Source organism: Chrysemys picta, chromosome 4, assembly GCF_011386835.1.
Source record: "Chrysemys picta bellii isolate R12L10 chromosome 4, ASM1138683v2, whole genome shotgun sequence".
Taxonomy (NCBI): domain Eukaryota; kingdom Metazoa; phylum Chordata; order Testudines; family Emydidae; genus Chrysemys; species Chrysemys picta.
In genome coordinates, this window is record NC_088794.1 from 93,040,270 (window position 1) to 93,055,671 (window position 15,402).

The 15,402-nt window shown below is 41.0% G+C and overlaps 1 protein-coding gene across 1 annotated transcript; it reads left to right on the plus strand.

Moving 5' to 3' along the window:
• LOC135983269 (cytosolic phospholipase A2 delta-like) lies at nt 1–5,614 on the plus strand. Its single transcript, XM_065594079.1, has 4 exons — nt 1–52; nt 239–346; nt 2,004–2,170; nt 5,420–5,614. The coding sequence occupies exons 1-4, from the start codon at nt 1–3 to the stop codon at nt 5,612–5,614; spliced, it is 522 nt and encodes a 173-aa protein (XP_065450151.1).
• The last annotated feature ends 9,788 nt before the right edge of the window (nt 5,615–15,402 follow it).

A 15,402-nucleotide genomic window follows, 5' to 3' on the forward strand; every position in this document is an offset into this window, starting at 1 on the left:
ATGGGGCAACTAATGAAGAAGAACCCAGAGACCCGGATCTGTTACCTAGAAGGTGATTATCCTTAAAAAAAAAAAATCTGTTTACAGGAACAGTATAAGATCACAAAAACCCAGATATCCATTGTCAATAATGGGATCATCAACCAGGTGGGCTGTACGTTAGTGGGTTGTTAAAGGTTAAAGGGCAAATCTTGTATGATTTGGTGCTGATATTTCCCTGATGCGTTTGGTCTTGCAGGCTTATGGAGTAACATCTTTGCTGTGAATCTGCTTGATGTTTGGAATCCCTTGAGCAGTTCAGATGAATTTTGGCAGCAACATATCCGAGACAAAATAAAGAATATTGGTAGGATTTTTATAGTAACTGCTGCTTCATTATTGGTGAATCAGCATTTCTAATAAAGGAAAAGGAATGAAAGAAAATAAATACTCACTGAAGATAATTCCAAAGCTATGGGAAAAACAGTATGTGATCATGTAGTTAAAAACCATATCATAATGCTTACACACAAGGAAGCTGAGCTAAGGTTGCCGAGCAACCTTAATTCTGGCATTTCTTAATTTTTGAGTGCTTGACTTTGCAATCTTAATAATGTTCTTTAATGTAGTATTGTGGATGTAATTACTAATATAATGCTTTTGAAGTACATGGAAGCAGCAAATGTAATCCTTGACAAGATTCCTGTTTTCCTCCTGTTTTCCCTTCTTTGGAGAAAAAGCATGTTCTGTCTAAGAGCTCTTCCTGCCTGGGAGCATCTTGGATAAATCCTACAGGGATGCTGTCTAAAATAATTACGGATATTTTAACTGATCGCCCACTACACCATCATATCCATAACTTCCTAAAAGGCCTCCAGTTGCACAAAGACTACTATGAACAGAGCCCATTTCCTATGTGGAACGGTAATCCCAACCAATCAGCAGCTTAATCGTTCAAGCACTGGGATCCAATGAGGCAACTGAGGAAATTGCCAAGAGAAATTAAAACAGTTTTCTGCTTTGCTTTTTTTGTACTAACTTCGTTATTTTAGCAGGATCTCTGCCACCACTGCAAGTGCTTAGAACTATGTAGATAGTTTTGCTCTCTTTTTATAATCACAATGGCCCTCTTTATCGCTTCTGTCGCACTCTTTTGAGCAATAAGAAAACAGCCTTATCTGTATTTGTGTCCTTTCCTTGAAACAATTACTTTCTACAAGACACTCCTTTCTCTGTCTCCCTTGTAGAGGCTAGAACTCTCTGCTCTCACCAAGGACACCTTTCAAATACAGATGTCTCTCCACATAGGAAATGTAACTATTGTAACACCCAAAATTTGTATAAATAGCTGCCTTCTTGTCCCTTCCCCCCAATAATTTTAAAATAATATCTTTCAGGTATGTTCTAATATGCTTTCAGTGAGCAAGTCTTGGCCTTTTGGCTGGTGCTGGAGTATGACATTTCATTAGCAAATTAAAAAATATTTGTAAAAGTACACCAGGCATACTTAAGATGAGATAGTCCCATAAATTTAGTACAAAGATGTGTAAAACAGGCAGGAAAGGTTAATTCTCATAATGCATTATAGAGAGCTATTGACCAATCAGCCCCGAGGGAAAATTAGACCCTCAATGTTTCTTGTGGGAATCACTTTTCATAGGATACATGATATTTTGGGAAAACCATCATGGATTTTGCACAGCTCCCCAATTTTGTAGGGGAGGATTGGGGGAGTGGCAAGAATTGCCCAAGAAAAGGATGGCTTGAGTCTCAGTTGTTTTGTTGCTGGTATACCAGTGGGGGGAACTAAAAGGTTAAAACACTGATCAAAATCCTCCTTTACTTTAAGGGATTCTTTCAGGATGGAGGGTTAAGATGCCATGAGGGAGCAGCATCTCAAGGGTAATCAGATATGGACATCTGAAAACTCCTTGTTTCTGTTATCCTTTGCTTCCACTAGAGAACAAAATCCTAGACACTGTCTCTAAATGGTGCACTAACGACTAGATATATCTGCCTTTCAGACTGTCAGCTGGACTTATTCCCTATTCAACTGACACCATCAGAAGATGACCTGTGTCTTGTTGATGCTGCCTATTTCATCAATACCAGTTGTCCACCACTCTTGAGGAAGGAGAGGAATGTGGATATCATCCTGTCATTTGAATACTCCTTGAGCACAGCATTTGAGGTTATTCAATTTGATTTATCTTTTTGCTAGACTGCCCGTTTTCAAACCAGCAATCTCTAGTGGCCACAATTATTTGGGTGCTGTCAAGATTGACAGATGCCAAATGTGCCCCTATGCTTAAATCTGCCATTTTATATCACAAGTATCCCTTGTAAAAATGAAGACTGCGATTGTCTTCCAATTTTAAGTTCTGAGGGTACCCAACACCACCCCGGTGTTCTGAGTTTCCTGCATCATGATGCTCCCTCTATTCTTTCCTCTTTAGTCAGAGAAGTAATAGAAAATTAATCCTCATGGACATGTTGTGTGACATAGTGTGACAATGCGGTTCTGGCGGAACCCAACTGAGAGTGCCAACTCAGGACAAATTGCTCAAATAGGGCAATTACAGCCCAAGGCTGGGGTTTTTTCCACCTCTAAGGCAAACCAAACCAGCCAGACTAGGAGGACTTCGGTCTCACCCCACTGGCTAACCGCAAGTCTCACAAGCAATCTCCTTAGACACTCCAGTTTCCCAGTACTCCCACCAGTGCCACTCGTTATGGGGACAAATGGTTATGAAAACCAATACCCCGGTAAAAGAAAAAAGGTTCTCCTGATCCCAAAGGACCAAGCCCCAGACCCAGGTCAATACACAAATCAGGTATTACCCACAAATCACGCTGCTGCCAATCCTTTAGAATCTAAAATCTAAAGGTTTATTCGTAAAAGGAAAAAGATAGAGATGAGAGTTAGGATTGGTTAAATGGAATCAATTACATACAGTAATGGCAAAGTTCTTGGTTCAGGCTTGCAGCAGCGATGGAATAAACTGCAGGTTCAAATCAAGTCTCTGGAATACATCCCCCGCTGGGATGGGTCCTCAGTCCTTTGTTCAAAGCTTCAGCTTGTAGCAAAGTTCCTCCAGAGGTATGAAGCAGGATTGAAGACAAGATGGAGATGAGGCATCAGCCTTATATAGTTTTTTCCAGGTGTAAGAATACCTCTTTGTTCTTACTGTGAAAAATTACAGCAAAATGGAGTCTGGAGTCACCTGGGCCAGTCCCTGCATACTTTGCTGAGTTACAAGGCTTATCTGCCTTCTCTCAATGGGTCCATTGTATAGCTGATGGTCCTTAATGGGCCATCAAGCAGGCTAGGCAGAGCTAATCTCAGCTTGTCTGGGATGTCACCCAGAAGCATAGCATAAGTTTGCCATACAGACAGTATAGAGCCAATATTCACCATACAGACAGTATAGAGCCAATATTCATAACTTCAACTACAAAACTGATACACACATATAGACAGCATAATCATAACCAGTAAACCATAACCTTGTCCTAGACACCCCATTTGACCCCCTTTATACAAGATTTGGGTGCCACTACAGGACCTTGGTTGCAACAATGATCTATACGGTCCCAGTTTATGTCAATAACGTCACACATAGTTTAAGAACTTAAGGCTCAGTTTTGCCATTGTTACATATGTGGAACTGCCAGTGAAATTTTATTTCACTGGGTTTGTAATCTTTTTAGTATTGGGGTAAAAATAATCCTTTTATTACAGGAGGACAGTAAGAATACATTTGCATTTGTAACAGTGATCTGACCAAGATGGCTCACAGCCTGTTATCTAATATTGACAGACCTATAGCATCAATTATATAAACTCCCATAAAGATCAAAAACAAAATAGTGCACCAGACAGATATATAACAGATATATGTATCCACCAAAAATGCATAAATTCTATGAAAGAAAAGTCAGAGATGTAAACGTTTTTAGTTTTAAATTCTTTTTGCAATCTGTTACATTTCTCGGCTGCTGGACAGTCAACAGTCCACTTACTGAAAGTAGGCTAAATTTAGAGAATTAATGAGGGTAATAAGATATTAGCTTTTAAATGATATATTGTCAAGGAGAACAAAGGTAAGTTCTGAAGGCAAGCTAGTACTTGGTGCAAGTGATGTCTTATAGATGACTAAGTACAATATCTCAGACATTTGTTATTCAGGGGGCTAGCTGAATAGGGATTCTGGTGGCAAATCAGATTGCTGAATAGTTGGTGGCCAACCTCTTCAGTACTTTGATGCCAGTCTCTAAGTGAAGCCTGTTGCTGTTGGAGTGTTTGGTACTTGTCAAACTTGACTCTGTCCTTTAAACTTGCAGAGAAAATTTTGGAAAGTTGCTCCTAAGAGGAAAAATATTTGAAGTCTTCAGTAAAAAGTCACTTTCAGACCATTTGTGATTGTTATGTGTGTTCCAGTTTAACAGTTAGGTGCAATATATCTTTAGGCCTGATTCCATAAACTTCATGAATGCAAGATTCTTATTGACTGGAACAGAGTTTTGTTTGCATAAGGAGTATAGGATAGGTCCCTATTATTGCGTTAACAATCAAGACTGTCCATATTATTATTTTGTCAAATATCGTGTCTCAAACTGTTTTCTAATGATTTTTCTTTAACCTTTTCCTAGCTCTTCTATTATCAAGGGATTGAATACATTTACTAACATTACTCCTGAATATAGCTGGTAGAAAATGTGTCAAATAATTTGAAGAATTTCACAATATTTTTCAATTAAGTTATTTAACAATTTTTTTCAATATTTCCTTAGCTTACAGAGCTGGTCCAGTGTACCTGGATTTTGTAAAGCAAAAATAAGTAAAATATTTAGGAATATATTCACTATTCACTGAGCTCTACTTCTGATAATATTTTAAAAAACCCAACATTAATGTCATCTTGGTCCTTAGAATTCTCCAAGTTTGACATGATATAACTTAAGTCTGTACTTGAAATTAAAATACTATAGCAAGTAATATGAAGGCATATGGAATTATAGAATATGGGAGTCATGTGATTTTTCATTATGTCACATAAAACACAGGGACATAATTTTTTTTTAGCTCAGGCCAGGTTTCTCAATGTCTTAGTTCTGTCAATGCCAGGAGCAGCTATTTTACCTGTTTATATGTTTCTACTAACAGTCTTTACTGCTTCTTGCTTTCAAACAATGGTTGAGATATTTTTGTTTAGAAAAATCTTCTCAGTATTTATTAACCTGATGTTTTAAAGGATATATATGTTGTTTGTTATTTATTTCTCATTTTATATATATTTATATATTCTCCTCTTGTACTTTACATGTATTCCCACCGCTATTCCAATGCAATGTGGCATTTTTCTACACTCCAGGAAGGGCTGACCTGGCCTTAATTTTGTTGTTTGTTCTAATGTTGTCCACTTCTGTGCTGATGTAGTCTATGGAACAGACTGGGAAATACTGCTCAGAGCTAGGAATACCTTTCCTAAAAATTATGCTGAGTAAAGAAGATAAGAAGAATCCAAAGGAGTGCTACATGTTTGTGGATGAAGAGAAGCTAAAGGCTCCCATAGTAATTCACTTCCCATTGGTGAATGATACTTTCAGGAAGTTCAAAGTACCTGGTAGATAGTTGAGTATCAACTCAAAGAGCCAATTTTATAACATTTTGGCTATGGATAGTGTACAGTGTACATCACAGTTTGTTACTGGTTGTCGCTTTATTGCTTCTGCTATACCCATGCGTCAAAGAAATCATTAAAAATACTTATTTTTAAAATAATTTATATCTAGAACTGCAGGGTGGATTTGATTTAAATCAAATTGATTAAAATCATGATTTAAATCACTAGTCAGGAAGACTCGATTTAATCATGGATTTCTATATAAAAGTGCATTCTTGTTGGTTGTTATAACCTTAATACATATTCTTCACAACTCAGAGATAGATGTAGGTTTCATTTTTAGAAGGTACATACTGTACATTTTTAAAGTGATTTATTTTGAAAACTTTTCAGATTAGTTTTACAGCTATCTCAGAAAATGAATGATTGGTTATTTCATTTACCAAAGGTAACTGAAGCAGATATTTATTAAGTCATTGGAAGGTGAATTATCTCCAATTCAACAGGTTAATCATTAATATTTGGAGGATTTTCTTGCCATGCCATATTAGGAGGAGAACATCACCAGACAGACATTTAAATTGTTTTATTTAACTAAAACAACAATGTTATGTACTCTGGATTTTTTCTTCAACAGCAAATATAATATATTTTAACAAAACAAGCAAATGAATTTTTGAATTTACTTAAACATTCAAGTTTTTTAAAATCAGGTTTGTTTTTGTTAAAATTGTTTTTAACTAAAATAGTTAAATGAAATATTAAAAAAAAAATTTAAATCGACTATGTTGGCCAGGTCAACACGAGAAACTTAAAATATTGGCTTCTGCAGCTAACTCAGTCGTCTTCACCTTCATTTTCCTGTTTGTTCATAATCTGGAAAAGAAAAACAAGCTTTCCTGCTTTTTCAGGTCCCAAATGATTTCTCAATTTGGAATGAATTAGTCCAAAGGAAGAAAATATTCTTTCTAGACTGGCAGAAGAAGCTACTGCTGTTAAAAGTGAGATTATCACTTCAACTGACTCTGAATCTTAAGTGACTTCTACCAGTTCACTGGTGTGACTTTCTTCAAAACATCATCAGCAAACATATATTTCTTGAATGGTTCACCCTTAGCTCTGAAGTTTATTATGTTGGCATTATGAAGGGATTATTGCTGGATGTCCATGTCATAGCCAACTCCTCTGCTTCAGCCGTTAATGTTTGACCCTGGTACCGAGTATTAAGACTATTTGCAAGAAAATGAGCTGGAGATAGTGCTTGTCCCATTTGTTTTTTTAATGCTTGTAATTTAACTCTGTCATTGAGTATTTCTATTTTTAAGACCTAACCCAGTTCCTTCCAAATTTCAACAGCATCAGCAATAAAACATCTATTTCCCTGCATTTTGTTCAAGGCTACAAAAATAGGCTTTAGGGTACTCACCATGTGTTCAACATTTCTCTTAAGCCCAATGTTGAGAACTTTGGCTGTGACAATGCCATCTATTTTTTCATGATTTTGTTCACAAACTGTCATCGCATTAGGCCAGTTCTTGATATAGTGCTCAAAACAGTCCATTACTGAGTTCCATCGCACGTCTTGTGGGAGAGTTAGCTTGGTTCCTCCCACTTTTTTCAGAGCAGCTGGTGCAAAGTGGTTGTTACAGATGTATTTTGCAATTTCAATAACATTAGCCTTTATTTCTGGAACACTGAAGTGTTTGGCTAGGAGGTGCATCAAATGAGCACTGCAACCATATGTCATTAGCTTGGGACTCTCTTCTAAATAATTTCTTCTCATCATGGATACATTTGCAGTATTGTGTGTGACCAAGCTGCGTACTAGACATTTGAATTTTTTCACGGTTTGTTATAACTTTTACTGCTAGTTCTTGTAAGTATTCTGCTGTGTGGACATTTCCTGATGTATCGATTGTTTTTGTAAGGAAGATATTCCCTTATTCTGTTGTCACACAAGCACATACAACAGGATCATTGTGGACATTGCTCTACCCATCAAGACTCAGGTCAACAATTTTACCCTCTAGACCTTTTGCACACTGCTCAATTTCTCTTTCATACACTTTATCCAGCAATTTGCCTGTGACATCTGCTCTGTTGGCGTGGACTGTATCCTGGTCTTAATGACTGAACCATGTTAATGAAGTGTGGGTTCTCAATCATACAGAAAGGAGAGTTTGTTGCATAAACAAAACGGGCAATTTTTTCATCAATTACCTCTTTTTGTAATCTGCTGGTTCTTATCACAAATTTATCTATGGTTGTATCTGGATGATGGAGATTTTTTCCCCCTTTTTCCTACAGGTGATATACTTTAGCTATGTGACATACATGATGTGATTGAAACACTATCATTGGCAGATAACTCTGAAACTATAGAAAATGATGATGATCTTGAAGGTGGATAGTCTTCAGAATCCTATATATTGAGGATGGATTCTCCTAAACAGAATAAGTCAATGCAGTTATTTAATTATTATAACCATACAGCTCATTTAGTATTACTCATTGCATTCACTGACACTCAGTACTACTTTAAAGGTGAAATTATAAAAGGAAGATCTGCCTATTTCAGCTATTTATTTTTTATCACAACTGCATCTAAAATGATAGTACCATAGAGTAACAACTATATTTTTTGCTCAAACATGAGAATTCAAGAATAGTCTAGAAGGAAGACAGGCAGTCCTTAAGAAAGAAGTATGAAATAAAAAAGTTTACCAACCTGAAGATCCTGCATGTTCAGACATGTTCCTTTCATCATCTTCAATGCAGCTTCCTCCTGAGAAAGAACACTTCTCATTATGTTGTTTTGTTTGGGCAACCAGGCCTTGCATTTTTTTGTTGCACTGTTTGCATTTTGCACGCATGCCTATCTTACCCACAGGTAGAGGAGCTTCATTAAAATATTCCCAGACTGGGTCTCTTTTATGGCCTTCTGCCATTATAGGTTTTCCCTTCTAGTGAGAGAATGGTATGGTAGATCTCAAATCAATGAAGGCTACACAGAAAGACCTCAAGACTTCTGGAATATGCTGCTCAAACAGTTTCACTTTTGTTTCTACTACCTGTCCCTCCCTTCTCACATTTATCTTCAGACTTCTTCTTCTTGTCTAGATCTATTCCGCCCCCAACAATCTTCTATTCATTGAACTTTTTGAAACTTTGCACTTTTTGAGGCAGGTAAGGGATTGATTCTGTGTGCGCAAATTTGCAAGGGACAATAGGGTTGAGAAGTTATTTCTCACTTCTATATATTACTTATTTATAACATTTTTGCTGTTAATAAGCATGTTATCTCTGGAGACACAAATCCATAGTTTGAAAACTGCAAAACTAAGCATCTCTGATGGTATCTGATGGTAGCACTGGAATGGGTTACCTAGGGAGGTGGTGGAATCTTCTTCCTTAGAGGTTTTTAAGGTCAGGCTTGACAAAGCCCTGGCTGGGATGTTTTAGTTGGGATTAGGGTCCTGTTTGCCGCTTTGAGCAGGGGGTTGGACTAGATGACCTCCTGAGGTCCCTTCCAACCCTGATATTCTATGATTCTATGATTCTATCTTCTAGACTGAGCACTGAGTCCCATTGGGTAGATAGAAAGATTAACTTAAATAATCCATACAGAAGCCACTGGAACCCCATAAGATTGGGTCCCTAATCCATGAACTGTTGGAACTCATTTACAAAACTTTTCTTAAACATTTTATTAATATATTGTCTCATACTATAGAATTAGAATTTATAATCCCTATTCCATGATGAGATATCTTTGAGCTATAATGTATCTTAATTAAAACAATCTGTAGATAGGTTTTTTTCCTCAAAAATCTGATTTAAATAAAAAAATCTGTTTGTTTTTTTTAAAAATCATTGATTTTTATCCTCCCTGAAGAACCGCAATGCAATGCAATTTTTCTGTAAAATTTAATTTTAATTAAAACTGAATATAAATAGCTAATAGCTATTTAGAACTCTGTCAAAACTCTGACACTTGGCATTGGGCCTTGTACTTTGCCCACTCAAGGTGTGGTGTTATTTGTATTTGGCAATTGCCATGAATAATTAGGATGATCTAGAACAGACATGGGCAAACTATGGTCTGCAGGCCACATCCGGCCTGTGGGACCTTCCTGCCTGGCCCCTGAGCTCCTGGCTGGGGAGCCTAGTCCCCGGCCCCTCCCCCACGTTCCTCCTCCCCCGCAGTCACACTGCCGCGTGGGCCGTGTCCTGGCCTGCCGCTCCCACTGGGCAGCGTAGCTGGCTCTGGCCAGGTATCGCAACTGCGAGCTCCTGCTGCTTGTAAGGGGGCGGGCAGTGGGGGGGTTGGGTAAGGGAGCAGGGGGGTTCTGGGGTGCAGTCAGGGAGGAGGGGGCGGTTGGATGGGGTGGGGGCTCTGCGGGGACAGTCGGGATGGGGAACAGGGAGGGTTGGGAGTGGGAGTCGCAGGGGGCCTGTCGGGGGGCCTGTCAGGGGGCGGGGATGTTGATAGGGGTCAGGAGGGCAGTCAGGGGACAGGGAGCGGGGGGGTTGAATAAGGGGGTGGGATCCTGGGGGGCAGTTAGGGGCGGGGGATCCCAGGAGGGGGTGGTCAGGGGACGAGGAGCAGAGGGCGGTTGGATAGGGGGTGGGAGTCTTGGGGGGGCTGTCAGGGGGCAAGTGTGTGGATAGGGGTCGGGGCAGTCAGGGGACAGGGAAGTTTCAAGTGCAGCCACGGCCTTAAAGGGTGGGATTGTCAAAAGCACTCAGCACTGGCCTAACTCTGCTCCCATTGAAGTCAAGTTAGGCCAATGCTGAGTGCCTACCTGGAGGGACCTGCCCAATGTCACAGAAACCAGCCTTTACTGGAAATTAAGGTGACTGGCCATGAAACTGAGGAATCTATAAGGGGACTGTGTAATTGGAATGTAAACAAAGAGACATGCCGTTCAAACTGATTTAGATGAGGAATCTTCCTAGTTTATGGTTGCCAGTGTTAACTATGGGGATTCATCTTTGATTTTCTAGTATTTTTGTGAATTGATTCAGCCACTTCAGAAGAATTAGTATGATGCTGCTGAAGTCTACCTAGGACCACAGGGTGGTGCTGGTGGTGTGTCTCTTCTGAGGATTGAGATGGGAAGACAGAAAGCTGTATGAAGTACCTTTCACTGACTAACAAGAGAACCCAGAAAATTAAGGTGACCTTGGACCATTCATCCAGGGAGATAGAGATCCTCCCAGAAGAACCTCAGAATTCCATGGAGTGGGGACAGTCAGAAATGATGGCAGCTAGCCTTCCCCAGTCCAGGCCAAAGTTTGGGTCTAGAATCGCATTTGCGAAGGGATGAAGCTAGTATTACAGGTATTTGGAGCTGGTGGGCCAGGTGATTTTCAGATGAGAAAAATACATCATGTTCCTTTTTGAGGAGAGTAGAAAGACTGAGGTCTATATCCTTCTTATAAATTGAAAACTATTCAAGTGCCCATGCACCTCTTTCAACTGAGGTTAGTCAACAGAATATCTAAAGGTGAAATCTGTTACCGCTCTAAAGTATCCTCTGATTAGGCTAGTACTTAAAAATAAATCATTCAATGCAACTGACCTCTCCAAACTGTTACTCAGTTCCTAGCCTTCCTTCCTACAAATCCTAATTCAGAAGCTCATCATCAAGGGTCTCTCCCAACTCCACTCAGATACTGCTAATAGCCTGGAGCTCACTTAATCAGGCTTCAGGCCAGAACATGGAACAGCATTAGTGGTATAGATGGATGATCTCCTTTTTAGCCAAAGACAAGGGCCACATATCCTTTCTCTTCTGGTTGAATCTCTCTGCAGCATTTGATACAGCTGACAAGAGAATCCTGCTCTCCCACCTTAGAGACATAGCAGGAGTTAGAGGGGCTTCACTGAAATAGCTTCAATTGTTCCTACCAGACCTCACCCAGGCAGTCATGATGGGCACATGCTTCTCTGCCTCTAGAATCCTCCTCTGAGGAGTAACTGAGGGATGCATCTTGTTCAACTTCTGTGTGCAGCTTCTGGAGAGATTGTAAATGAGCATGAACTTAAAATATCAGCTATATGCAAACGATATCCAGCTTTATATCATCTCCCCATCAGGCACAAACAACATCATCTTCCACATATGCAAGGACTTGGCTGAGATCAGTGACAGAGTGAAGAGCAGCTAGCTGCACTGAGGTGTGCAGTTGGGAAGATGGAACATTTCTGTCCAGGGAGGGTGTCTGCCTTCAGATTATTAAGACAGCCTGCATTCATGGTGTCAGCTTGAACTCCTCAGTGTTTCTGGACATCCAAATAGACATGGCCATGAAAAACACCATCTACATATGGCATGAATAGTGTGTCCCCCTCCTGTCAGATTGACTTTTCCACGGTGATCCATGCATTTATGAATACTGGTCTGTTGATCAGGAGCTGCTCCGGCACCAGCGCACCAAGTGCGTACCTGGGGCGGCAAGCCACGGGGGGCGGCCTGCCGGTCACCATGAGGGCGGCAGTCAGGGAGCCTTCGGCAGCAAGCTTGTGGGAGGTCCGCCGGTCCCGCAGCTTTGGTGGCAATTCGGCGGTGGGTACGCCGAAGCTGCGGGACCAGCGGACCTCCTGCAGGCATGCCGCCGAATCCTCGTTACCAGCGGACCTTCCCCAGGCGTGCCGTCGAAAGCCGCCTGACTGCCGTGCTTGGGGCGGCAAAATACATAGAGCTGCCCCTGCGGTTGATGTAATTAACTATGCCCAAGTATGAAACAGTCAGCTTAAAAATTGGTTCAGAACTCAGTAACTTGTTTGCTTTAACAGCACCAGCCACTGAGACCACATCATTCCATTGCTGTTCTCTCTTCACCAGTTTCCCCTGGAATACCAGGCCAAATACAAGGTTTCAGACCTTATTTGCTTAAGTGTTCATGGAAATAGTCCAGGAAACTTAAAGGGACCACATTACGTTGCATGATCATGGTCTCCTATGACAACTGTGTTCCACTGGAACAATGGAACTGTCTGACTTAGCAGAGAAACTTATGTGCAGGAGACAGATTTCTCATCCATTGGCCCATGAAGGCCCAAAGCGTATCAAGTAGAAATATTTGCTTCCGAGGGAGTTTGGATCATTGGTATGGGAGGTGATAGCTGAGTGCATGCTAGTAGCTAGGGAAAGGTCTTGGAAGGGTAGGTCTAATGTATAGATTTAAAAAGAAATTTGACACTAGGACCATTCCAGTTGCCTTCCATAGATTGTTGAAGGAGATGGGCACTGAGGGATTGCAATCCTCAAGGTTTGAGCCCATCTGACCTTTGTCTAGGGGTTAAAGAAATGAGTGTGGGTGGGAAGTGTAATGAGGCAGGAAAAAAAGAGCCTTGGATAGAACTAAGGAAGAGGCTGGAAAATAGGTGGAAAGTCGCAGTGGTTCCCAAACATGTTTAGTCAGAGAGTAAAAGAGGTCAGTGAGTGGGGAGAAAAGAGGTGTCAGAGGTCTTGTTAATTCAGTCAGTGCTCTCCGTATTTAAAATGTCTCCAGGAAGTGCAGAGTCAAGGAATGGTTAGAAAAGGGAAAAGGAGATATTGCTCTTCTTCGGTAATCTGGATTCGTCAAATACTTAGCAACAACTGGAACCAGCTCTGGTGTCAGAGGCAGGGCTTAACCCAAGGGCTATCCCAAAATAAAAAGTGCAGGAAAATGTAATGGAGGAAACTTTCTTGCAGTGGCAGGGAAATAGGTGGGATGACATAAATGTTCTGTGCCATCTCTGTTCCAAGTGTGAGAATATGTTCTGGCTGTGCCATGGGCAGAAGGCTCATATCCCCTTTGGTCCAGGATAAATGGTTTGTCCAATGAGTCTGTTGGCATTTTTAGTACAAACAGACTACCAGTGAAAGATCTGATGGTGACTTGAATTTCCTCTAGAGAAATATTCCTCATCCAAAGGCTAGAAAAACCAGTTTTACAAGATGCACAAGGAAATTGCACCTCAATTGTGGGTGCTCCACCCAAATTTATTCATAATAATTTAACATAGATTTGCTTTAGGGAGGTGTTGTGAAACAGGGATAAGGGGAGGTTTTGGTTCTCTTTGGGATGCAGATGCTCAGTGTCCTTTAAAAATACATTTCTAAGGAGTCCTTCAGAGGCTGAACATTCAGATTTTCACGGGCAATAAACAAATATTCATGGAAGCTGTGACCTGTCTGTGACTTGCTGCTGCAGCTCCATGGTTTCCCCTGCCACCTTGGTGGCTGGGAGCTGTGGGGCCCCCCTCTGCCCATGGCAGCTGGAAGCTGCAGCCCCGCCCCCCCCCTCGTCCATGGTGGCTGGGAGCTGCAGAGTGACCATATTTCCCAAAGAGAAAATGGGACACTCCCAGCTGTTCACCCGAGGCGTCCCCCTCCCCCTGTGTGAGGCTGTCACCATCGTTGGAACCCTGAGGAGTCTGTCACCTGTCGCTGGAGCCTCACAGGGGGTCCCCTGTTGCTGCTCTCACTGGAACCCTGCCAGGGCCCTGCTGGCTGCCAGCTCCGGAGTCCCGCAGCCCCGGGGCTGAGGCAGAGAATGTCACAGAGATCTCTGGAAGTCACGGATTCCGTGACTTCCATGACCTCCGTGACATAAATGTAGCCTTATTTATGAACTGTGTGCACTACACAGACACTAAAAATACACCAAAAACTTTGGTAAGAATAATAGGGGTTGTCATTGGACAAAATTACCACTCCTCCCTTCCCAAATGCTGTACTGTTGGTTGTCAGCCTCCACCCTACAGATGACTGCATTTTAGTGATGTTGTATATAGTTTATGAAGTGATTTTCTTTGGTGCCCTCAATAAATGAGTTAACAATAACAGTCAGCATGAGCTAGATTGTGACTGGGACTAACTACATGCCCCTGGAGGGAACTATAACTTCCTTGCATGGGCTTCCTAAGTCCTGGAGCAGGTGGGGAGGGAAGAGTGAACTAGGCAGAGTAGGGACATGAACCTGCATCGCCTACATTGTAGGCAAGCATCCTAATGACTAGGCTGTTGGATATTCTTAGGGTGGGGAGCGGGTGCTCCATTTGTCTTTGATTTTGACCAGCAATTTCATCCTGGACCTGAGAAACCTTCCCTGACAAGAGCTGTGTTGAAACTGGCACATTCCCATGCAAAATTTAGATTTAGACAAATTGGTATTTTCTGACTGAAAAACCATTTTGTTGAAAAATTCCTGAGTAGATCTAGTTATTACACTCCGGTGCATGGAGGACATAGGGAAGCCATTGTCCCTCAGAGGGTGTCTCTCAGGTGTGGTGCTGGCAGGGACTACTTCTGGGATGAATTATATTTATATATATTAATTCCTTTTAACTGAACCACTAAAATGAGCAAATTCTTACTCTGAAGCTGCAGGTTCTTATTGCTGTAACCCTTTTCCTTCCTTATCCTGTCCCCTCCCTACTGTTCATCATCTCCATTAGTCACATCTAAAATTAAATTGTAAGTTTCAGGGCAGCGACTTTATAGTTGTACTGTAAAGTGTCCAGTATGCTTTTCAGTGCTGTAAAATTAATTAGCCATATGTGTGTTGATATCTTTTGGGGATTACAGGTGCCGTATAACTGTACTACATTATTAATTATTATTAATTATTATTGTTTTTTGCTAGAAAGCTGAGGACACTGAGATCAGTGGGGCCCCCAGTGTCCTCAGTAAGGTAAATCAAGGCAGCTGCAAAATAAATATTCCCATCTTCCATTAACTCAGTAGACTTGCCTTAATAGGTTGAGGAAAGGAGGAAGAGATTGCTTAATTTTTGGAAA